Source organism: Drosophila elegans, unplaced genomic scaffold, assembly GCF_018152505.1.
Source record: "Drosophila elegans isolate 14027-0461.03 unplaced genomic scaffold, ASM1815250v1 contig_208, whole genome shotgun sequence".
Taxonomy (NCBI): Eukaryota; Metazoa; Arthropoda; class Insecta; order Diptera; family Drosophilidae; genus Drosophila; species Drosophila elegans.
Window position 1 is genome coordinate 91,116 of NW_024545578.1, and position 25,482 is coordinate 116,597.

Genomic DNA, 25,482 nt, shown 5'->3' on the forward strand with positions numbered 1-25,482 from the left:
ATCAGAAATCAAGTTGTTCGAGACCAATAGACGTAAGTGCGCCTCAGCTAAATTACAATTTATTTAACAGATCTTTCCAATGATGAGCTGGACAACGAGGATGGCGGCCTAAGCGAGTTTCTCTCTGCCGGCAGTCACAAGTTCCCCAAAGTCGGAACGAGTAGCGTCAGCATCTCGCCGTTTAAGGTCCAGCGCCAGCGGTCTCTTACACCAGATCGCAACGAATCCCATAGCTCATCCAGCAGCCTGCGGAAGCAAGGATCGTTGACTCCCGAATCCAGGTCCATGACTCCAGAGGAGCGATGCAAAAAGGGGTCGCAGCTCTCGTTAAGTGGCACCCGTCAGAACTCTAGCTCCAAGAACAACACGTTGGAGGCCCGCCAACGGCACGAGGAAAAAACGGCACCGAATATATCGCGCAGCTCCTCTAGCTCCAGTTACAGCGGCGGCGATTCCCATGAGCACCTCAATGCTAGCACAAGCTCGACTATAACAGCCTCGACCGCCCATCCTGGAAGTGTTTCCAGCAGTCAACGACGCGCGATGGCCGCAAAGCAGACGGAACAGGAGCACCGCATCCGTCGCTCGAGGTTGGTAAATCTATTCAACAACAAATTAAGAAAATGTATTTGTTTAAAAAACAGTAAGACTACTTTTTTTTTAAATTTCATGTTATTTATAATTAAATTGTCCAAAAATATTAGTATTTGCTTTACAAAGAAATGTATATGATTTACCTGAGTTTTTTTTTAAATTCTTAAACACATAAATTATTTTTTTCAGAAACGGTTTATTAAATTTTAAAGCGCATTATATGAGTAAAATACATATTTATTCTACAAAAATTGTTAAAGAGCTTGCTGATATAAACACAATCTGGTTTAAGTTAAAAGTTTTACAAAAATATTTACCCATCAACAAATATTTTAGCTATCATTGATTTTGTTGTTTTAAAATTACTGTAAGATGCTGTTTAAGACATGAAAAAGTAAGTTTTTAATTAAAAAACGTATGAAACTTTGCAGTTTAAAACCTACTTTAAGCTTTCCATTGGCCGAAAAAACGAGTTTTTGGTTCTTAAAAATTGATAAAAATCCGCAAATGTTTTTAAGAATCGGTTTTCTTATAGATCATTACAACTCACCGAGCGCTCTCCAAATCGAACTCAAAAATCAACCGTCAACGTGAGTGCTGTGGCCGCCCAGCAGCAACAGTCGTCAGGATCCTCATATCAGCAACCCCGTGCCTCAGGCGGTGGAGTGTTTCCACCCATTATTCGCGCTTCTGCAGTTGCAGCTAAGATGCATATGCATGTCAACCCGCCTGCGCCGCCGGTGAGAGTGCGACAAAACGAGGCGGACAAGGCGCGCTCCTTTGACTTTGACTACAACAACTACAATCGCACTGGAGGCGCAAAGGGTACAGGCCGAACGGCTCATAAAAGTGGCAGCGGAGGAGATAGCGGAAGCAACCAAAATCTGCGGGCTGAGTCCCGCTCTTTTGACGACGATTTTCGCGAAGCAGTGCCTAACAACAACAACGGCAGCAGTGGGAGCGGGTTGCGGTTTCTACAGCTTACCACCGATTCCGGACACGTGTCAATGGCCTCTTCGTCATCGTCCCACCTGCGGAAGTCCAGTTCACCCGTTAACGCGTCTGGCATGGAATCGTCGCGATCGCCCCAGTCATCGGGATCGTCGTCAACCAATCTCCACCAGCCATCGAGACAATCAGGTAGTCCTCAGAGTTACGGGACACGTCTGTGCGACCATGAGCTCACATACGAAATGCTACGAAAATCTCCGATCATGAACTTTCGTCGGGGAGACAGTAGTGACTACGAGCTGCCGCTAATGCTTCGGAACAGGGAAACCATCAACTCTGGGGGCAACAGCGAACTCAACTTTATGAGTAACGAAACGCGAATCTACGAACACCCGACAACCGTGCTGAAGCCGCAGCACTCGCTCCGCCAAAGTCCAGGGTCACGGGACGACCATACCCTAGAGGTTGCAGTCGGAGTGGGTGGTGACTATATATACAGGCAGCAGGCCACCCAACCGCGTAGCAGCAGGTACTAAAACGTCTTTACAGCTAAGTCATTTAGCAACATCCAAAGTAACAGCGAAACTACTTATTAACCTTTTCCTCGAACTAAACTGCACGCTGGCCGAAACCGAAGGCCACCATTTGAACCAAATTTTATAGCGGCTAAATTACTAACCCGACCCGAGAATGCACCTTCGCGTATGTGTGTTTAAGAGACTGCTTATCCATACTTTCTAATCAACGTACTAACCGATTTTATAAACTGTGCGGTGGTAGCAGCCTTACTTTTTAAATTTAATTTTTCACGGTTGGCGACACCGAAACAAAAATACACTGGCTAGCAAATGAGTAAAGGTATTACAAAAAAGAAAAAGTAAGCAGTCCCACCATACATTTACTACATCAGAGCTCCCATGTTTGGGTAAACTACCAAAACCAACAAAGTTTCTTGTGGCTGGACTTATGTGTCTCGTGTTGTCCTATAGGACAACCACGGCGACCACCAAAAGCTGCACCAAAACTCTGGATGCCTGCGACTATTGGCCTCGCTGCACAGCCTGCCAGGGGAAAAAGACTTTTGAAGCAATCATGAGGGACCAGTCCGAGGGCACCGCATCCTCTACCGATCTGGAGCACTGGCAGCCTTACGTCACTTCAGTCACTGTTAACAAAGACCCCGCTGGAATGTGCACAAAGCAGTCAGGTGTAGAAAAATCTAATCTGTCGTGGACCTTCTTGTGTAGCGGAATTGGCACCATTTGCAATCGCTTGGCGACAAAGGAAGGTGAAGAGGAAGTGACGGCAGAGGAGAAGGATATTGCGCCCAGGTGAGTTTCGCCTTGCAACTTTTGAAGTGACAGATTGGAACCAAACCCTCCTACTCTTGCTAATGGCTTCAACTGGCCAAACCATTACCGAGTGACAAGCTCTTGGCAGCGGCAGGCTCAGTACAGGAGGTCTAAGTACCATCAGACATGACAGATAACATTGAAAATGAATAGCGACAGCGGAATGAGATTGGATATTGTCAATAATGGATAATAGTCATCAATGTGATATTTTTCCGTTCTCAGATACAGCCAGGATGCGCAGGACCAAGACCAAGAGAAGGTCGTAAGAAACAAGTGCCACAGGAGGGGACGCAGTCGGTCTCTGCCAAGACAGATGCTGCGGATACATCAACTTGCGGGGTGAGACATTATTTTGTGAAATTATTTTTGGATTTTTCAATTAACGCTTATGGACGTTTGCAACAGAATATTGTCTGCTAAGGGCTATTACTGTTATTGTTTATTAAACTTAAAAAGGCCAATATTCAATTATCTTTCTGACGTAAACAGCTCATACGGGCGGTCCTCAGATGATCAGATGCCAGCTAGGTGGCTATTTAATTTGCAATCGTGATTCTGGCGGCCAAACTTGTCTTCCCCATTCGAAGAGCAGCCCAGGCAAAAGGACCATCCAATGTCTGGGCTTCCTATTTGTTCTGAAAAAAATAAACAGCCGGTGGCGCCACAGCCTCCCATGTCGAGCTGCAGAGTTCAGCGACCTGCTGCTCGACCATACTATAGGCACAATTTCAACGTCGTTCTAATTCGTAGCTTCCCGTACACGTCTCCCATCCTCCTTGCGCATTATCATCCTTTCACTTGGTCCATAAATAAGCAATGATGCTGACTGTGTGGAAGCATGCGTTCGTGCCGCCTGCAAGCAGCAATAGCTAAATAAAACCGGCGAGTATTGAGAGAAAAATTACTTTTGTTAAGAAAAGTCAGCAAATTAGTCTCTTTAAAAAACTGCCTAAATGCAAAATCAAAACAAAACCCAATACCCCAAAATAGTAATGTTGCATATTGAGGGAAAGGCACTGCTGCCAAGTTTGTAGCATACTTTAATTCCCAAGCATGCGCGTTGATCTATATTATTGCATAACCCAGACTAAATTAAAATGCAATTCTTAACTAATTGTTTTCAATTCACTTACAAATCTATTTAAGTTTTCATATATTAATGGTATATCTTGATAAAAAAAAAGTTGCCCTGCAACATATATTTAAAAATACCGCGCTTTACAGACGCGATCCACGACACGATCCGGGTGTGGATCCGTACTAACGCCAAGTTTTTGTGCCCCATTTTGGTATTTTTTCACGAGAACGCGGTATTTATTTGACGCACGCGCATGGTCACTCTGCGTATAACAATTAAAAAAACAACATCAGCACAGGCGAAGCATAAGCGCTGGGAAAGTTCGAAAAAATGCACCTATAAGTTACAGCGAAGGTGCGTGCGTCTTTCCACCCCGTTAGTGAACGCAGCTGTTTGGCGTTGTCCTTGTGTCCACATCTCAAGCTATGCAAACAAGATGAGTTTGCCGCGGTACAGTGTCAATTTAAGCTACTGAAAGCCGTGCAATTGTGAAAAACGGGCGTCTTGCCGGTCGCCAAACGCCATTCCCCAATCCACAAATCCCATACTCAGAACGTGGGCGCCCGCAAGTGTGTATCTGTGTGTATATGTAGTCATTTGTTCTCAGGAACGCTTGGGCAGAAGCCAAAATGTGTGCCAGCGCATAGGGAACAGAACAACGCAAATAGCGCATCTATATAAGAAGCAAAAGTGAAAATCAATAACACCCAACCAAAGCGAGCAAAGTTTATTACGCAGAAAGGCAAGAGCACATGAGCGAAAATGTCTACAAGGACAATAATTTTGCCCCAGGCTGCAGTGCAGCAGGAGTGCGACGCGGCAGCCGAAGCAGCCGAATGCGAGGGTTTCCTTGTCGGACTAGCAGGCGCCGAGGACAGCAGGATGACGGAAGGGACGGGGACCCAACTGGCTGGCCCAGACAGTGGGCGTGCTTCGGCCACCGAGTTCGAGGGTGTTACCGAAGAGCCCGCCATCGTGACGGTTCAATTGAGGGAGTCCCCGCCTCTCAGTGAGGGTGTGTACGCCAGTCGCGGCTCCCATACCACCTGGTATCTGCCCGTGGCGCACTCGCCGCCATCGGCCATGTCGGCCACTCCGCAGACATGCAATGGAGCAAGTTCAGTGGCGGTTGGCGTCGTCCAGGAAGAGGACGCTGCTGCTAATTCGTCAGAAAGCAACAGTGACGAGTAAGTTGGTTCTACCATCAAAACAAATTGACATATTTCCTCATTATCGAAAATAAAAAAATTTCAGTCCTTTGACTTTGTAGTTGTCAAGTCAAATTAAGATATACAGATATTACATGTATCAATTGATACGTATTTTTATATCCTATAAAAAAGAAGAAAGGAAGCAAGCTTCGGTAAGCCAAAGTTCATATACATACCCTTGCAGCTACTGCAAAAATTAAATATTCTTGAAAACATTAAAATTATGATTGACTTGCGTATAGGTTTAGAAACAATGAAGCTATGATGATTTGAGCTTTATGTTATAGTCGTCCGATTTTGAAGAAATTTAAACCGTAATTCTGAAATATTCAACCATTACTAAATGTCGAATAACTAAACAAAAAAATTTAAAAACAGCAAGGTTATAATTTTTTTCATTTATTTTTCTGATTGTTCCTATGGAGCTATATGCTATAGTCGTCCGATCCGGCCCGTTCCGACATATATACTATCTGCAATAGAAAGACAACTTTTGGGAAAGTTTCATGCAGATAGCTTTAAAACTGAGAGACTAGTTTGCGTAGGAACGGACGGACAGACGGACATGGCTAGGTCGCCTGTGATGCTCATCAAGAATATATATACTTTATAGGGTCGGAAACGTCTCCTTCACTGCGTTGCAAACTCCTGACTGAAATGCAAGAGTATAAAAAGGCATACAGTAGAGAAAAAAATCAATGATGATTTGAAATTTTTGGACAAGAAATCAAATAAATTCGGAGGACAAAAACTTTAATAACATTTCTGTCTTATTTCCAAGGAACTTTAATATATTTACAACTATAATAATATATATAAAGTTTGTGCGTTGAAATCGTCAATTATGTATTGCCTTGTCATTGGCATTTGGCTTTCAACTACTCTACCAATTTCGCGGCTCATTGACCAATTATTTTTTCAACTCCTGCTTCTTGAACGAGTTTCTGTTGACTTTTCCCTCTATTTTCCCCCGTCACCTTCGCGGTGTTTATCGAGTTAATCAGCCGTGTGTAATCTCTGCTCGACCTGTTGAGTCCGAGGTGTCAACTTTGGCTTGTTTAAAGATTTCCCTCACGTGCATTCCAGTGTTTACTTTATGTCCGCCCTGCTGGAATATTTTATTTTGGTTGCGTGCGGCAGAACAGCAACTCGACTGGCCAATTTTGGTACATATGTTATATAACAATCTGAGCCAGGCGCCTGTTTTTAGATATGTTTGCAAAAACTGACTCCTCACTATAGCACGGCATCAAGCTTTGCGTTGACTTTTGTGGTTTGTTTAATCAAAAGATTATAAAAGCGGAAACATGTGTGTGGCTCATATTTGTTTACATTAACCGCTTCTAAGTCAGTTATGACATGACTCCTACTACAGAACAGCAAAACGGGGCTCCGCCCAATATGTGACTCGCTCGTTACGTCACAAACTGAACAAAAACATTATCCCGTTAGCGTAAACGACATTCCAATCAGATTTTGCTTGCTGGTGTTCCTTTTATGGACGGACGCCTGGTACAACATATAAATCCTTCGTTTTGGTATAATAAGTCGTTGTCGTTTTGGTATCAGTCAAACTTATGTTTAAAGTATAACTTAATTTTTTTAAGAAAACGCTTAACTAAATAACAATTTAAAACGAAATATTGCAGCAAAATTTATTCGATAAGATCATTTGATAAGATCATAATCGCAGTAAAGCGATTCCGCTTTTCAAATTTCAAAAATTCGATTTTAGTCGCCCCAACTTATTTGAGCTATACTATTTAAGTGACCAATTACAATCTTAAGAGGGTGCTCTTAATTCTTTAAAGGAACGTAACTAGACTGATGCCGTCATTCTTACCCGCGAAATAAAAGCTATTTCAAATAATCAACAGCGGATAAATGTTATAGTGTTTTGTTGGACAGGCGGCTCACTTTTAATCATCAGCTTGTCGAAGTTTACTTTTTTTGTTGGGAATGGACTTGGTATCTGATCATGGAATGACCATTCACAATTTTCCAAGAAGTACCCAGTTTTCGTATACTGTTTTTGTAGCTCAGAAATTAGTCCAAATTCCATGGCTTAGCATGCCGGGTGTCATCAAATGGCGATTCATCTGTGATTATTATAATATAATATATATTATAATTTAACAGCTGGCCAACTTTTTTCATACATGCTCGAGTAAATTTCAGTTTGAAAAGGAGAAATAGCATTGCCACACCCAAGCTTATGGCTTAGATTAGCACATACATAAATATTAACACTCATTTTCACGGTGCACAGCCAAGTTTCACAATGAAGTGAAATGTTCAACGCTCGTAAAATATATTGACAGCGCCCGTCGGTCTGCAGAAAAAAGTCGTATTTTGGGTACGAAAGCATTAAAATAAAATAATGTTTAATTATGTTACATACATAAAACTCCCGGAGAAATAGAGGTCTGGGGATAGCTATAGCGCTTAGGCAGCCGCCACATCTGCTGACCAAGCGCTGCTTTGGATCTGAGTGCGCTAGATTTTTTTAATTTTCCTTTTTACTGACAGTGGCAGCCTGCATATCAAAAGAGAAAAGTTATGGAGCGAACTTCTCTTCTTGGACTAATAAGACATTAAGTTTCAAAATGCACTGCCACTGCAATGCCCAACTCGTAGTCTCGACGGGCCGAACAGCACAGCTCTTCTCGGTGGCAGTTGCGGAACTTGTCACGGGAGAAGAACATCTCTGACAGTTGATGGCGTAGCTGGTTGTTGGTTGGAAGTCAGCTGCTACATGAATAGAGCATGCAATAGCACTTAGTAAATGGTTTTACCTAGCTCCTTGACATTTTCAGGCCAAAGATGCATTTACAATGCGTTGGCTAAACTTTTGGAGCATTGTCGGAAATGAAACTCGATTAATGGGATTTTAATTAAAATTATTCACGGCTTGAGGGATGGACCGTAACTAGGAACATTTCCTTAGTTAATTAGTTACATTCGTGTCTATCATTAATCAGAAACATCGCTAGATTCCTGCTTTTCCTTAAATTACCCTACCTTTAGAATTGCTACAAGAAATTCGCAGGACTCTGGTTTTGTATAATGTAGTGCTTTTGTTAGGGTATACTAGGGTTCGACGTCTCATCAGACTGTGGAAACTGTTTAACAGCCTTAACCATGGTGTTGGGCGGTAATTATTTGTTTTGTTTGCCTAAATGGAATTTGGTCGGGCGGCACCTTTTGTCTCCGGAAATTAAAAGCACAAAACTAAAAATATTGTCAAAACGTTTCAGCCATAGCCCAGGGCCAAAATAGAAAATTATTAGATGACTTAACTTCGGGTGCTGACAACTAAGTCTCTCGAAACTTTACAGACAAATAGCTATTTGTGCTCGCGGGCCTGGTTCGCCTTGTGATTTCCCAGTTGGAAAGAAATTCTTGCTGTGATGCTAAAATTTCGGATTTTGTCTGTAAAAGTGCAGCTTTCGGCGTTGAGGCCAAAAAAAATATAAATATAGGAGTAGCGGGTAATATACGCCAATAAGAAAAACTTATATGTTCTTATTTAAGCTGAGCAATATTCGTACTAAAACATTAATTCGCCTCTGGATTGAATCAAAAACTGTATATATGTACAGAGATAATACTTTCGCTTTTGAAGTTTTCTTTGGTATTTTCGTTCAGAGCTATGTTAAGCTATGTCTAAATCATTGCCACATCACGCATTCCAATGGATGGAAACATCAATAACCCTCAGCTCGTCAAGATTAACGATATATAAAAAGTGGCTAATAGACAGAAAAGAACCTGTTCACGATGCAGTTACAAAACTTTTTTTCTTTTAACGGAAATATCAGCGAAGTCATCAGTCAAAATTGGTATCCATACAAAATAGGGGGCATTCTGCCTTATCCAAAACCAGATCTGTTTCTATTTCTAGCCGTCTGAGCTGTCTGCCATCGATAAACAAACAAGTTGCCTATCTAATGCGTCGGTCCCATCCGCATTCAATGTGCATCTGCCATCACTTATTGTTCTTGGTTGCGTGCTATTTATACAACTCTTATTCTCATTACTATCAGAAACTACTGTCTCTTATTTCGGGCGCTCATCTTGTGGTCTATATACATATACATACAATTTAATGATCTGTCAGTTTACCTAATCTTACTCCCTTAAACTAATTACTTTGAATCTTAAACCAAAGCCAAATAATTACAGCTTTATAGTACGTTGCGTAAAAAGCTAAGCTCATTTAAAGGCGTGGAACTTAACCTCTAGGGGGATAGCTAAGTTGAGTAAGCTTTTAAACTCTCATGCCTTGTTTTTTTATATTTAATACAACAAATAATCTCCGGTAAATTGAACACTATTATGTATGCCTTATCAGTCCTCATTGCCATCCAATAATCTCTTTGTAAGTGAAACTGGCTGAGCATTCTTTTGCATTTGCTCGACATGGGTTAAAAGGAAAATTTGTCATTAATAAACACATTCATTTTTTAACTGTTTGTTTTATTTTATTTAAACAACAGAATTAGACGGACATGGCTAGATCGACTCGGCTATTGATCCTTTTACTCTACGATTAACGGGTATAACTATTGCGTATACGAAAAAAAGTTCAGCGTGGTTGGGTCCCTCGACATATATGTCTTTTTTTTCGTACAACTCAGAATGAGCTTAAATTACTGGCACTTTTTTGTATCAAAATGCACTTCAAAAGATTTTTTGTAATGCTTTAAAGTACTTCAAAAATCATTCACATTTGTATGTACATAGGTCACGGCAAACGCCAACCTTCAAGAGTGGAAATGGTAACATTGTACGTCGTAAGCAAAAATACAACATTTTGACATCTAAATGATAGGAAAAACGGAACTGCTATAGCGAACATTAGTCTCGTTATTATACCCTTGCAGAGAGATATTTCCGACTGTACAGTATATACACATTTCAGAGTTTTAATATCGTATAATATTGTTTTTTTATTCAGCAATTGCCTTAATCGCACGAAAAAAATTATAAGGAGCCGAACTCATACATATTTGGTTTGATCAAAATAACTGGTACAGCGTCCCAAACTCTTGTTTTTTTATTTTTATGATTGCTTAAAAAAAAGTCTTAAAAATAAAACGCTAATAAACCTATCGTGCGAAAGATGAAAAGAGCGACACAGAAATTCCCGACTTCTGGGTCAAATAGTCTATACTTCTTGACAAACAGTGCATGTCGGAGTCGGGAATTGCATGCGCACCTCGGTTCTCTAGCACACGCGTGCATGCCCCTCTTTAATTTTCGAGTACTTCTTCGACACCCTTTCTTTACCAAATCTACCTCTCTCTTTTTCTGTTTTTCGATTCGTTTTTTTGTAATACATATATCCAAAACTCGTAACAAAAATCCACTTTAAAGTCATCATCATCGTCGGCTGCTTCGAGTTTTGGGTGCTCTTGAAAATTGTAGTCAAGGGGATTGGGAGCTGTTCGTTCTTGCTTCTGTTGCTCCTGTAGACTTATTGTTCCCCTAAAATTGTAATTTTAGTGACTATACCAGAGTAGGAATTGCGACGGGAAGCTAAACTCAGATCCGATTTTTTCTCCGAACGTGAGACACTTGCAGAAAGGTTACAGATTTGACTCCCTCTTATTCATAAATTATTTTAACGCTAGGGCCGCAACCCCTTCCGTTCCTCTCTTGATGACGTTCCTCCCGACTTCAATTGAAGCTGCAACCAAGTTTCCTCCTACTGAAAGTCTTATTTTATTAATATGCACACGCAGATTCCCTTTCTATTCGCATACGTTATTCATTTCATTCGTGCGTTCAAAAACTCGCTCTTTCTACATATGTGGATAAGGCCGCTTTCAAATGGAAAAAGTGGCATTTACTTTAGCTTCCATTAATACCTATCAATACAATTTACGCATTTAATGCGTTCTTCATTTAATCATGCAAGAGTAATTTCGTTGACGACCGATCTATTCTAAACTCAGCAAAACAGTTTCTACTGAGTTATTTGAGTGGAGTTATCTATTCAGCAACATCCCCACACTGGTAACATGATAAGAATGCAATGCCCTTCTTTATACCCTTGCAGAGGGTATAATAATTTCAGTCAGAAGTTTGCAACGCAGTGAAGGAGACGTTTCTCTATAAAGTATGTATATATATTCTTGATCAGCATCACTAGGAGAGTCGATCTAGCCATGTCCGTCTGTCCGTCCGTTATATTTGTTATATAACTTTGTTGTTTTTTAATTTTTTTTTAGTTCTTCGACATATAGTAATGGTTAAACATTTCAGAATTAAGGTTTAAATTTCATCGAATTCGGACGACTATATCATATAGCTCCCATAGAAATAATAAAAATATCAAAATAACTATCTAATAATTGAGCTGCAAATCATCATAGCTTCAATGTTTTTAAACATATACGTAAGTAAATCATAATTTTTCTGTTTTCAAAAATGTTTAATTCTTGCAATAGCTGCAAGGGTATATGAACTTCGACTTGCCAAAGTTTGCTTTCTTTCTTGTTTTATGAAGGTTTTAGTTTTTCCCCTGCGCAGCTGACATTCGCACCAGTCGGCGTTTTGTGGAGAGGTCTGTGCCACTCTTCCTGTTTGATGTCGCTTGTCATGCAACTGTTGGGTGGCATGTTTACAGTACTGTTAGCTGAAAATGTATCCCAATGTTTTAATGTATTTTGTAGCCTTTACTCCTCATGGTTGTCATTTCATTAAAGACAAACATTAATAAGGAATGCCCTTAAGTTTTTCCAAGCGCCTGCCTTGTCCGTTTGAAAAATAGGCTCATTAAGTTTCAATTACTCTAGTTTGTTCAATATCAATTTTATGCTTTACACATACAATTTGACGTGGTCGTAAATTGAGCCAGTAGATCAGACTGTTTTGAAACGCTTCTTAAGCGGTTCTCAAAAAAGTGTAAGTGGTGAGGCTGGTCTTTTACCGCCATACCGAACAGCTTGTTGTTATAGCGTCTCTCCTGCCCATGAAGTGCCAGTGAATGACCGAAACTCGGCGCGTTACAAACCGACCTGTATTATCGCAACATTCGCTTGTTCGAGTTGCAGAAACCGGTTTGAATTTTAGTTTCATTTGTTGCAAATGCACCTTGCATTTCAAGCTCGCAGATTCCTGACAGTATATTAATAGCCGCGCAGACCAGATCACCCACCTTGGGATACATTTAAAAAAAGGGAATTTTTTCTATGCGCTGTTTTGCTTTGGAAACAAATTATAATTGGCTTTCCCGATTTTCGCAGGTTTTAACATTTCGTTTTATAAATTTGAGCACCTGCTTCTTAGCAAAGTAAACCAGCAGACCCGACCCTAAAACACCCAGAGCCTGAACTTCCTGTTTCATTTTCCACATTGTGTTGTGAAATGTATTTTCTTTTAAGTGGTGCCTCCCGTATTTCCGGTTGCATTTGAGCTCGCAGAGGCCTCCACGCTTAAACGGTTGTTGTGGAAAACCTCGATTTTAGCATAGTTTTTGTCATTCAATAAGGTTTTAAATTAGTAGTTAACGTTGGTGAAATTCGAAGATTTTTAAGTTTTCTGAGTGGTTTGTCAGGAAAACTGTGCAAAAAGCCTTTTAATTACGATTGTTTTCAATGACAGCTGATAGATCACGTTTGTAAAAAATTTTATGGTGTTGTTAGACACACGCCACTAGATAAGAGCGACATAGCACAAAAGAAGACCTGGCAGGACTCGAAAACTGGTTTCATTACAGCCGCGGCAGATGTTTCCTTGCTCCCTTCACTGACTCACCATTATCCTTCATAGCCTACCTGCCACATCTGAGACTTTTTTTTTGTTTTTATCAAAATCTGAGAGAACAGCAGCAGCTGAAATCGAGCATGTATCTCAAACATGATGCTGGCCGTTTAGGGATGGGCTTATAAGAAGCAGCTGTCGCTGAAATTGACGTACTCAAGTAGCACAGCATAACCATTCACACTGGAACTGTATCACTGTTATATGCAGTCCAAACTCACTCAAAGTCCTTCCCTTATTTTACTTTGTAACAGCAGCTAACTGCTCGGCTATTGAGTGAGGTTGATCCCAGTGAGCAGCTGGATAGCCAAGAGCCCTCAGCTAAGATCAGTCTGCCCCTACACAACGAAGCGAACAGACGCTCAGCGAAAGTTTTTTGACACTACATCGGCATATTATAGTATGCATTTCAGCTATTGGAGCTCGCTTATATTAAAAAGTGAAACAGTCTGATTATGGTTACATATCACGTGCGATCAAGCCTAACTAAGTTTAGTGTTCCGCAGTTCGAATCGCCCGGTGTGGCAACTGAAAGGTGCAGCAAAGTGAAAAAATTAAACAACAGCCTGAACATGAATATTAAAAAGCCGATTAATAGATACAGTGTAAAATCAGCACAGCTATACCAGCGCAGTACGCCCAGAAGTCGCTCAGTTGGCATAGAGGGTCGACGGGCCAAGCCTCTGCAACGGTGAGCTAATTTTGACAGAATACGTGGGTACAAAACCAGACTCTGCAGATAACCGACCGGTTCTACAATGAGCCTGACTTTAATTATGCTATCGAGCTCCAACATTAACCTTAAAATGTTTATCAAATAAACTGAAACTGTCTGGTAGAGCTATCGTCGTTCCAAGGGAGAGCTCTTTGGGCTTATCTGATCTTGGAGCTATAACTCTGCCAGGTCGCGCACTTTAAAGACAGTATATCTTCACGCATCCCAGAATTAATCCGTTTTCTGTAATGCAAACTAAAAATACCCAAGGGTTTCCCTGGCCTGCTGCTGCTCTGCAATTCATTCGAAGGAACAGCAAAAGAGAAGCAGCCAAAGGGAAGGAAAACTGCGCAAAGTAATGGTAAAGGAAGTCTTAAGACGCCGCAGTCGCAAACTATGCGCTTTTTACATCCATCCTTTTACCTTCGCCTTCTCCTTGTGCGAGCATGTCCTGTTGATTCTTTATAACCTACCACCAGACCTTTCCTGGCCTTCGAAGGTCGTTTCTTGGCCTGTTTTTTTTTCTTTGTATGTATGAAATTCCCAGAATTAGTGGTGTTTGCTTACAATAAGTATATGAAAATTGAATCGGCCAAGTTTGCTTTGGATTCAAAACCACTTGCTTTTCGAGTTGCAAAATTTACCTGCGCTAACCAGCGAGCACCTTTGCCGCCACATTTTCGGACGCAAGCAACTCTAGTGCCTGTTACGAGTGGCGTAACCTTAGGTCATTGAGGCACCAGTATTCTATGAAATCTTAAATTGCTATGTGAACGAACCCTTTTGCGGCGGTCAATGAGCGAATATTAAGCTTAAGGGACCTTTCGCGAGGTCGCCCTACCTGATCGACTGCAATTGACGGCGTTCAATTTTACACAATTCACCGCGGGATCCGCGTGGGCACGGCTACCGTTCTATTGTGAACAAAAAAAGAACTTTCACTAAACAGAGTTGTAATTTTATATTTTCAGAATCCAAAAAAATGGAAACCATGGAATACGGATAAACAGTGTCCCTGCTGTTGGATTGGTAAGTAATTAAAATTATTGTTTACGATAGGAACAAAATTCATAAGAACTTTCTAATATTGGTTGGTTACCGGAAAATAAAGAAACATCAAGAGTCATGCAGGGGGAATAGGACAAATATTGACATACGGGTGCGTGTTTTTTCTAACCCATCGGGTGTATCTATGCTTGTATGCACAAGAGCTACAGTCAGGAGGACTTGACATTGAAGGTAACGCATATCAAAGCCAGCTGTCACTTTTCCTGTTCGATACCATAAGCTAAGAGTTTAAATGTATTTATTTCGGTCGAGCGGTTGCGGCAGCTGCGCTTTTTGTACAAATTATTACTTTTGAACAAGAACAAAAAAGACTGAGGTTATGAACATGCTTTTGTGATGAAGGCCAAGAGCACCCTCGCCGGGACTGGAAGACATATGATGCACTCCAAATGTTTTTAGGAGTGCCAGTGCCTTAACTAAAAGTCAGTTTTCCTCGCCATGTGTAATAAAGAAAGGCCAGAGGTGTAAAGCTCTTCGCATAAAACGTACGTAGTTTTTATAGATCTGCATCGGCTGAAACTCAGTCAATGGCGGCGGGCGTTAAACTTGAACCCTTAAAAGTTTCATAGCCGAAGCTCAGATAATTAAACTGAAATTTATTACGGGTTTAATAAAGTTCGAAAACGAAACAGCAAAAGTAGTCCCTAGGGGAAGACAAAAACTTTCTCTGAAGTGCATTTGAGAGGCACTCTAAAGGCGCCCTCATGCACAATACCATCAGCAGAGTTCAATATACTGATTACGTTGTTGCCTAATATTTTTCTATGATTTTATATAAGACATTTTCAAATGACGGAGATCCCATTACAACTTATCAATGCCGACACCGCAGACATACCATCGTTCAAAAAAAAGGTACTTTCTTACTACTTCCCCTAATGCCCACTCTGCTCTTTTGAAGCCTTAAACGCAACCGCATCTAAAATCAGTTGGGTGTCACGGATGACTGGGCGCTACTGAAGCCCGTCAAAAGTCGTGGATGAACCGAAATGTGATCTCTGCAAGACGTGGGTATTTCCAGGCGCTGTGACAGACTCTCTAATTTTATTTTGTGGCTCCTTCAATGCGATAATAAAAGCAAAAGAACAAGAGCTCATTAAGTACAGTGGACATTAAATGGTTGATGTAGAGAATCACATGTTTCCGGCTGCTTTTGTTTTTGCCGAAATTTTTTAGTTTCCTTTATATCCTGTCACTAATTATTTCTGTATGCAAATTCTGTCGAAATGTTTTTTAAATCACTTCAGGACGGGTCTTGTCGTCTTGTACCATCAAGTGTATTCCCAATTTGGGCTTATCCGAGCCGCTAAATCGCAAGGCAGATTGTAGTTGAAGTAACCTTGAAAGAAACAACAAAATTAATCAAAAAGTCGGGCGGCGCAAATTAAATGAGTCCTTGCTGATGGCCTAATTCTAATTTTTAATTGTTTACGAGCCTAGTTAATTAAGTTTACCATTCTATACCACTGGTCTATACCTTCAGTTCCGTGTAGGTGATCTCGTGGCAAAACATAATCAGGCAACACAAAATATTCAAGTTGCAGATTGACATTGTCCAAGACATTGGGCGGTGGTCAGTTCGCAGACAATAGGTTCATGCAGCACGGCCACATGCAACAAAGACGGACTCAGATGCGCCAAGTGGCAGCGACTCGTGCTTTGCGCTAATCTAATCAGACCACTTCAATTCAGGCCCCCTAACAATGGAGCTCGTAGATATAGTCGATCTCAACGCCTTTATGTCCCTAAATGCGATATCCTCAATTACAATAGGCCGGCCGGCACTCACGACCAGACGACGACGACACTAGCACTCGTCAGTACTGGCACTTCGCAGTGCGAACTTCGCACTGCCTAGTCTCGCTGCCGGCATTTGCGGTCAATCAGTTATTAGTTATTGCTTCACGCGGTAACACCCGCGAGTGCTGCTTGCGGAAGGCCCGCAGTTGGCCGACCCTGATCAGGCTGCATAACCAAATAAAAAGCGCTATGAAGAAGCTGATAATACCCACGCTCATGGACACCTATGGCCTGATTAAGTTCTGGGATTTCGACACGGGTGCCCCTGGAAGTGGGTCGCAGCAATCCGCCAGGGTAACGGTGGACTTCACCGTGCCCGCCGACGATATCATGCCCGGCGAGCGTCGCTACAGATGGAAACCTTACCTTTTCCAGGTCGGCCTTGCGATGCATGCATTATATTATCATCGATTGGTGGGCTGATACAGTGACTTATCAGTCCACCACTCTCACACTATTAACTATTCGGCCATGCACCGCTCTCGTCCGATCCGTCTCTGATACTGACTGAGTACACACATTTGCTGTTCATATCAATTTGATTGTCAAACGGAAAGTAAAACTCGATAAAATTGGAAACATCCATACCACAGTTATGCAGCGGCCCCTAAAAATTGCACATTCATCTGTATGTGTCCGTGTATATCAGTGAAACTTTTGGAGAATTGGTCCCGCCACTTTCCGTTATGTAAACGCTTGCCCCTAAGCGTTTTCCAAAATCGGTAATAGCGTAATAAAGCATAAATTGGCACAGCCACAGACATGGTAGTGAAATCGCCCTATCCAGATACAATCGCGTTTGGATTCCATTTAAATTCTTGTGAAAAATGCTATACAAAGAACCTGCAGACACAGACACGGCGACTGTAGTTGTGCCATCGTTGTCATAATCCGGACCCCAGCCAACAAGCGGGCAAAAACAAAGCTGTGAAATGATAAGATATTTGTGGTTTTGAGTATCGAGCCGCGTAGCGCTGAAGTCAAAGCACTGCAACTCTGGTCAGGCCGGGGGCGTTTGCCAATCAATATCGATATATGTAATACAAACAGCTCAGTAATGCAACTTGCTTCTCTTCTTTTCCGTATTTGCAGTCTCAGCAGATGAAGGCTGTATCCAGTCCCACGTTGTCAGAGCCCCTCATAGAGCTGCCGCAACAAAAGCCAGTAGAGAACACGGATGTGGCAGTAGCAGGCAGTAGCGGCGGAAATGGTGGCGGCGGCCTGGGCGTTTTGCAGAAATTCAAACGCACTTTGAACAACTTTAATAAGAACCAAATGCACATTATTTCGCTACCGTCGTCGCCAACAGTCAGCAATCCGCCAAAGACGTCGCCTACAACACCGTCAGTGTCCATCACAGCTCCAGCAACGACAACAACAGCCAGCGAGCCTGGCGCAGAGGGTGGTGATGCAACCTCAGGCAAATACCGATTTGGACCTCTAATTTGGCGCACGTCTAAGGAGCGGCGCAAGGCAAAGTACAATCGACGGGACAAGTGCAACTCCGGCGACTCGGGAATCCAGATTGAGCTGGAGCAGGATGAGCAATACTCTCGTGCGCTAGCGACCAATGGCCTGGGGGGAGCGGCTGCGTCGTCCAGTGCAGCCGACTTAAAAGTGCGTTCAATTCGTCGTACGAATTCGGCAAAGGTGAGCAGCATTCTCGGACCCTTTGCTGCAAGGGCCAAAAACGCCAGACATCTAAACATGGGGGATTCTGAAAAAGGGGAACGCGAAGCTCCCGAGTCTCTGCCCACACGATCGCTAAGCCAACCTAATGGCCTGGAGTCCTACGGCATGGTGCACCCGGATCAAGACGACAGCGACAGTGATAGTGTCGCGTCGAACGAAGAAGGTAAGTTTAAAGCTGAGAGCACTCTCAATTAAATTTAATTGGTCAAGCAGACAGCGTTTACTAATGTGGTGTCCCTTTGGTCCCAGCTATCAGCTACTACCCAACCATCTACGCCGAAGTGCTCTACAACTTCACGGCTGGCGGACCACAAGAGCTCGGCCTGGAGCGGGGAATGCTCATTGAAATATTGCGCAAGGAGGTTGGACCTTGGTGGTTTGGCCGCATTAAGAAGGAGGAAACCAATCTCGTGGAGGAAATTCTGGATCCTGAGCTGGGCTGGTTCCCTAAGGAGTTTGTGCGCATTATTCACTGTCCTGAAACGGACATCTTCTTTAACGCGCACAGGGCTGCCGCTGCTAAGGCTGAGAAGGGCACAGCTCGTGAGGAGGAAGGGTCCATTCCTGTTCCTGTTGCGACGTTTGCCGAAGAGGGAGACGTAACCGTGACTACGGACCAAAGCAACGTCACCCTTATTGTTATCGAATCGCCACCAAACCCGCTGAGTGCCCAGCTAAACCACAACACAATCCTGCGCCGAAGTGCTGTGCGTGAACTACTTGACACGGAGATCAATTATGTCAAACTGCTGGCATCCATTTGCGATGGGTAAGAGAACAAGTCGTTGGCAATCGTCAGCAGTTTTAAAATTTGCATTCTGATTTGATTTAGGTATCTCCCTGCCATGAGCAAGCGCATCGATATATTCTCGCCAAACAGCATTCGCCTCATCTTTTCCAACATTACGACTATTTATAAGTTCCAGAGAAAGTTTCTCGAGGCTCTGCGACGTGGAATCGAACAAAACCAGATTGCAAAAGTTTTTCTTAAAATGGTAATAAGAAATTGATTTTAATTAACATTAAAGCCGGTTTAAAATTTAAATCGTTTCTTAAGCACAAAGGATTTCTATGCTACTCCAACTACTGCAACGCTTATCCCCGAGCCCTAATAGAACTTGAGACTTACGATCGCGTAAAGGACGCCCGCACTATCTTAGAAAAGTGGGTTATTTTAAAAGCTTGACCTAGAACCGTGTTCTGATTACAAATACTTACAGCTGCCGCGAGTCAGAAAACCTGGCAGAACTTCCGCTCTCCGCCCACCTGCTGGCACCGGTTCAACGCATATGCCGCTATCCCCTGCATCTCAACGAGATTATTAAGTCGGCATTGGAAAACGTGGTCAAGGTTGCAGACGAAATAGATGCTGGAAAGCCGAGTGCCGCCGCCGACTATGAGCAACTTGACGTCAGTGAACTGGACATACCCGACTCCCAAGATACTGTCAATTTGGCGCTGGAGGCCATGCGTGGCATCACAGAGGCGGTTAATGAGGGAAAACGGCACAGCGAGACGATTGCCAGGCACCAGGCCAGCTTTCAGAACTTTAAAGGGCCGCCGCTGCACTTGCACAGTGCTCGTTTCTTCCTGCAGGTCGATGCAACTCGCCAGAAACAAAATCTGTGGAACAGCAGCTACACTCTGTTTCTATTCGACAACCAGCTGGTCTACTGCAAACGTGATATTATCAAGCGCAGTCATTTCATCTACAAAGGACGCATTTTTTTGGACCGCTGTCGCGTTGTGAACGTGAGGGACGGAAAGATGTTTGGACACACCATCAAGAACTCACTACGCATCTACTGCGAGTCGCGGGACAAATGGTACGACTTCAGTTTCCGGTCGGCGAACCGAAAGCACCGCTTCCTAAACACCCTCGCCCTGGAACGTCAGTTTGGAGGCAAAGCTTTATATGTATCGGAAATGACTGGCTTCGAGTACAACTACGAGGAACGGCCGGGCGACTGCTCCGACCAATCGGACTACGAGGCACAAGACTTGGAAATAGCCGCTACGGGAGCCACTTCTGCTAGTGGTGAGAGCTCGGTGCCGGAGTCACCAGCCAAATCCGCGTCTCGCCTGTGTGAGACGTTGCCCAAAAAGTCGCAGTCCAGGGATGGCATATCCAGCGCAGACACAGCAAACTCTCAAATATTGCCCACCACATCTACAGGTTCGCTGGGAAGGCGCCATTTCGGCAACTGGTTCCGTAAGCCAAAGAGCGCCAACTGCACACCGAGTCAGTCGCCGACGCACAAGCCGGGATTTGACGCGGACGCGACGCTGACGGAAGCCCGGGTTGCTGCAATGGAACTGGCCGAAGCCGCGGCTGCGCTAGGGTCGATGGACAGTTCGTCCGCGTTAACTCTCGACCCAGTTTAGATAAGAATTGCAAAAACCCACAGCATACAAGATACAAGCTAATGTACTCGTACATATAGTATAAAATATTTGTTACAATAATATTAAATTTCCTTTTATCAAAGTAACAGGTAATCGATTGCGTGTTACATTCTGATTGAGTTTATGTTAGTGTTACTTTTTATTTAATTGAAAATTGTGTTTGTTTTTGTTTAAACCGTTTGTCGTTTAAATCCCCAATGTCTGTCACATGTTTGTGGACGAGCAAATAGTAATGAGGAATTAAGAATTGTATTAAAAAAAAAAAAAACAAAAATAATTGCACATTTCTGTAAATTCAATGCAGTTTTATGTAAGAATGTCGCCGACTGCTAGTCTAAAAACCCTATTACCTGTCCATACTTGTAATTCTAGGTTACGTGATAAAAAACATCAGCGAATTATTTCAAGAATTCTGTTTGTGTACACCAATTCGCTTAGAGACCTCCAAAAACCCCTCAAGCTGAATAGAAAACTACCCACAGAATTAATATTGAGATACGTTAAGGAACGTAATTACTTTAAATGAGCTCGTACTCTTTGTATTTAACGACATTTGTTACTGTTTTGTTAGGTCAATCTAAAATGACATATATATTTAAAGTTAAAGATGCAAAACTTACCTACAACTGAACGAAACATATTAATAAAAGTAGTAAAGTAACGATAAAGGATTAAATATTATTGGATATGTACAATCCTTGGCATTATGATAAGGAACAATATTTTGTACATATAGAAAATTGGTTGTCAATTTGAAATCTTAAATAATAGCAAATGTTAACAGTTTCATACACACAACAAGCAAAATTAACAACAATTTATCGAATTTAATTTTTTCTAAAGAGGAACTCGAATGTATCCCATTAGTATTTATATAGTTGCCCACACAGTTGGCGAAAATTAGTTGATCATTTTAATGGCAGTATAAGTTAATCAAGAGATATAAATTCATTAAGCAATTTACTATTTAATAGACTTTGCAAACAAAAACTTATTGGTTTTTGCAAAATATTAAAATTTTCTCTGAAAAGTATACGCTGCACTATTTTCAACACATGCCCTGAAATAAAATATATCTGAATGCAATCAGAGGGTAAAAATTAAGTTATGAACAAAGAAAACAATGCAAAATGCGTCAATATTAATATAGATCGAATTAGTTGATTTATCTTACTGTGAGTCTTGGGATAACGGAAAATGTTATGGAATTATTTACATTCTTTTGCGCACTCCACAATTGCACCAATTAGTTACATTTTATTTAAACAAACATGCATAAATAAAAACGTTTCGCCAAAATCAATTGTACAAAAATGGCAAGCGTTGTGCGACTGAGCAAATAATATTAGGCATTCAAGTTTTAAACAAGCGTATACACTTAAAATCACAAATATGCTCCATATGCCAAATAAATATATATTTATCCAAATAAAAAATGTACATTTAATTTCCTCGACCCTTTCGATTAAATAACAATAACTTTAGATAACTATTCGGACGTTTTAAACTGATTAACGGGCGAAATAAATACCAGATGCGTTTCGTATCCAAATTTCAAACCAAATAGCTAATTCACTTCTTAGTATTTTTTGTGTGTGTTTCAAGTATACCATGCGATATTTGAACATAAAGCAGCGAACGGTCACACCCCAATGGTATTTCTAAAAACGTAAACATTAAATTTATTGCGAATACTGGCTAATGCTCACTTTACTAATTGCAGTTATGCCAACTAGAGTCCTCCATTTGGTGCTGAAAGTGTTCGCATGCTAAGATGCACAGTCACAGCGGCACCAGCAAAGTTGTGGCCACTCTGCGCGCGGACGGAAATATTGTGTATCCCATGGAGCACTCCAACCTGATGCACTACGAGATTGTAAGCTTCAAAGCAGCGCTGCTCCTGAGCTTGAGTTAATCTAACGCGGGTGATTCTCTTTTAGCGCACCGAAGGAGAAGCCCAGCACAAGAAGGGCAACCTGCTAGGACCCGCCACATGCGTGGACCTGGGCAAGCAGCTGCTCCAATGCGCGAGGGACAGCGATGTGGCTGGCGTCAAGACGGCGTTGGCCCATGGAGCGCCCTTCGCATCCGACTGGCTTGGTATGTCGGCGCTACATTTCGCTGCCATGAACAACCAGCTAGAGATCTGCGAGATCCTCCTGCAGGGAGGCATTAACATGGACGCCAAGACCAAGGTCGACCGGACGCCGCTCCACCTGGCCTGTTACTACGGGCACGAGCGGGTAGTCAGTTTGCTGCTGGCGCTTAAGTGCAGCGTTAACTCCCGCGACATGGTAAGAACATATCCAAACGACACAGTTAATGGGTGCTCAAAAATCGTCTATATCTTCGTCTTTCAGCTACGCATGACTCCACTCCACTGGGCCGTTGAGAAGAGGCACAAGGGCATTGTACGACTGCTGCTCAAGTGTCAAGCAGATGTCGCCTTGGTCTCCAAGTTCGGCAAGACGCCGATCGGACTGGCTGTGTACACGGAACAGGCAGATGTGCTGGCGGAGTTAGAGGCAGCACGGCAGGCACAGGCCAGTAAGAAGTTCAACGAGGAAACCGAGGTAAGTGCTCAAGTAGGATTCCGCAGTAGTCGGATATCTGTTAGTTAATCTTATGTTTTGCTTATGCTTATGTCATGTCCACTCATATTCTAATTAATGTACGATTTTTTGCTGCCTTTGGCTGCGCCTACCGAACTCCAGCGAAAAATGCATAAGAACAGAGTATGTACCTCAGACATTCCATATTTGGTTGTTACAAAAATCCCAAAGTCCCAATAGGCATCTAACATACCCTACTTTGGACTGTAGAACTCACCCACCAGTGTAAAACTGTATAAATGGATGCTTATACTTTTGCTTCTCAATCAATCCGCAGAAAGAAACCAGTGAGGCTGTTAACTCAATAATGGACGAAACGGAAAACACGAAAACGTGTAATGACGACCGGGAAATGTCGGTGGAAGAACGAATGGATGTTTTGGAAAACCTGCGAGGGCGTGAGTTCAATAATTCGAAGCCTTGAAAAGATTGAAATCCTATTATGTTACTCCCTGCAGATACCAACGTTCTGGGAAACTCTGCTCTAAACATGCTGAAGACTCACGGAATTGCAGACATGATGCAGGAAAACGATGACGAGGCTTCGAAAGAAATGCTGAACACGGCGCTGCAGAATGGACGCCAACTAGTTCTTTCCGAAGGTGGACGTATGTTGCTGCACGAAACGAAAGCAGGCCTTGGCGCCAAGCAGTCCGTAAATGGCAGTGCTAGGAACCCGGTCGCCGCTCTCCGCCCGAATGTCAACAACTCGCCCCCTCAGAAGATTCGCATGAATGTAATTAAGCAAAAAGAACTTGCGTCGCCGGCAGGGGTTACCAAGAACAAGGTATTCTTTTTTTTTCTATCTTAAGCACGTTTCCATAAGACAATATTTTTTTGAGCAGAATATACGCATAATCTCGTTGACTGATTTCAAAAAGCTCTGCGGATCGGATAGTCAGCCAAAGTCCCTGCAGAAGATACCTGCATCATTAGCCAGGTATGTTGATTCTACAATTTTAATTCGTTTTTTACAAATCTTGCACCTCGTGACAGCTCTGGAATGGTTCGTCAACTTCCCGATGGCACCAAACTAGTCAACATGCGGCAGTTGCAGGCTCGACAGGTTTGTGGTGGCTGCCTACTCATCTACTTCTAAGATTAGTTCACCTTAATGACCTCCTAGCTTAGGACGCCCAGAAGCGCAAGAAACTCAAAAACAATTGGCGTTTTCTTTCCTTTTAGTTAAAACTACCATCCCTGCAGAGATCCCTGGAGCCCACTACAATATTAGATGACTCACCGGGCCTCAACGAAGCCGTGGTTCCACCTACACTGCCTGCAAACCATCCCGCATCTGCCAGTTCGCTCAGGGGACAGGTGGGGACCGTGCAGACGATACAGCTCCGGCCCTCACTGACGGCAGGATCTGGACTTGGGCCAACGAACAACGGGGTGGTCCCCAACAAACCTTTTGTGAGTGCGACAAAGCTTCCCTCGGCAAAGACTCCTAGCGTGATGCCACTGCTGACATCTTCAGAAATTTGTCGTCAGCTACATGAGCTACGACGGCAAAACGAAGAACTGCGCCGGCGCGCAGACTGCTTTCAGCGGGAAAAGGAGGAGATGCTAAGGCGCATCGACCGCCTGGAGCAGATGGTGCTGGTGCGAGAGTCGGAGGCGGATCTGGATTTTGTGGACGACGTTTAGCTAGAGCTAAGATAGGTTTATTGTAAATACGTTAAGGTAAGCGTTAAGAAGAGTTTATCATATACCGTTAAGCGCATTGTTAATCGCTCATTAAGCGTACGATTTCATACCATTTTATATCAGAACCGTATTAACTTAAATGTTGAAAATAACTGCAAAAAATTTAAAATGTTGGCTACGGGCGTGGTCAGCTAATTATCTACCTTAAAGTGCATTTTTAGTCGATCATTAAGAAACGATTTTGCATCATTTTAATAAAACTTTTTTAAAAATGAAATAATAGTTAATTGCCCTTGCATTGATTGTTGTGCTAACTCATAGCATTTATCAGCTGTATTTTTTGGGCGCAAAAATTTAAGCTGTATTTAGCAATTTGAATTCGAGATCTGGCAACTCTGCCAGCAACAATCGATAGTTTTATTACTATTGTTGTGTACTATCATACACACATTATATTCGTTAATCGCTCTTTAGGATGCTATTTTAAGATAGTTTTATATTGTACCCGTATTAAACAAATGTTTCATATAAATTCATTTTAAGTCTATCATTGGGAACTTTTTTTTTATTTAAAAAGAAA

At 42.4% G+C, this 25,482-nt stretch overlaps 2 protein-coding genes across 11 annotated transcripts in view; both read left to right on the plus strand.

Annotated features, from left to right (window-relative positions):
• The window catches only part of LOC108146025, a 34,621-nt gene extending 13,313 nt beyond the window's left edge, over nucleotides 1–21,308 (plus strand). For 2 of the 8 annotated variants that reach the window (XM_041707869.1, XM_017271805.2), the window contains exons 7-16: nucleotides 71–590; nucleotides 1,130–2,074; nucleotides 2,535–2,876; nucleotides 3,123–3,239; nucleotides 14,646–14,703; nucleotides 17,635–18,397; nucleotides 18,484–19,003; nucleotides 19,067–19,229; nucleotides 19,292–19,398; nucleotides 19,455–21,308. In XM_041707869.1, the coding sequence (XP_041563803.1) occupies nucleotides 71–590; nucleotides 1,130–2,074; nucleotides 2,535–2,876; nucleotides 3,123–3,239; nucleotides 14,646–14,703; nucleotides 17,635–18,397; nucleotides 18,484–19,003; nucleotides 19,067–19,229; nucleotides 19,292–19,398; nucleotides 19,455–20,619 (4,700 nt within the window). In that variant the 3' untranslated portion in view covers nucleotides 20,620–21,308. Of the gene's footprint in view, nucleotides 1–70; nucleotides 591–1,129; nucleotides 2,075–2,182; nucleotides 2,877–3,122; nucleotides 3,240–4,216; nucleotides 5,166–13,314; nucleotides 13,651–14,645; nucleotides 14,704–16,632; nucleotides 16,918–17,634; nucleotides 18,398–18,483; nucleotides 19,004–19,066; nucleotides 19,230–19,291; nucleotides 19,399–19,454 lie in introns of those variants that run through there. The other 6 variants (XM_041707870.1, XM_017271811.2, XM_017271808.2 and 3 more) reach the window with 6 other exon arrangements.
• A 919-nt stretch (nucleotides 21,309–22,227) lies between these two features.
• On the plus strand, nucleotides 22,228–25,189 carry LOC108146530 (ankyrin-1). 3 transcript variants are annotated; one of them, XM_017272568.1, is made up of 10 exons: nucleotides 22,228–22,295; nucleotides 22,364–22,516; nucleotides 22,581–22,934; nucleotides 23,001–23,213; nucleotides 23,355–23,375; nucleotides 23,530–23,650; nucleotides 23,711–24,039; nucleotides 24,098–24,192; nucleotides 24,249–24,318; nucleotides 24,438–25,189. In XM_017272568.1, exons 2-10 carry the CDS (start codon nucleotides 22,415–22,417, stop codon nucleotides 24,900–24,902), a joined length of 1,770 nt encoding a protein of 589 aa, XP_017128057.1. In that variant the 5' UTR covers nucleotides 22,228–22,295; nucleotides 22,364–22,414; the 3' UTR covers nucleotides 24,903–25,189. The 3 variants fall into 3 exon arrangements, with proteins under 3 accessions (XP_017128057.1, XP_017128058.1, XP_041564301.1); XM_017272569.2 differs by having other exon boundaries at nucleotides 22,294–22,309; XM_041708367.1 differs by lacking the exons at nucleotides 22,228–22,295; nucleotides 23,355–23,375 and having other exon boundaries at nucleotides 22,322–22,516.
• The last annotated feature ends 293 nt before the right edge of the window (nucleotides 25,190–25,482 follow it).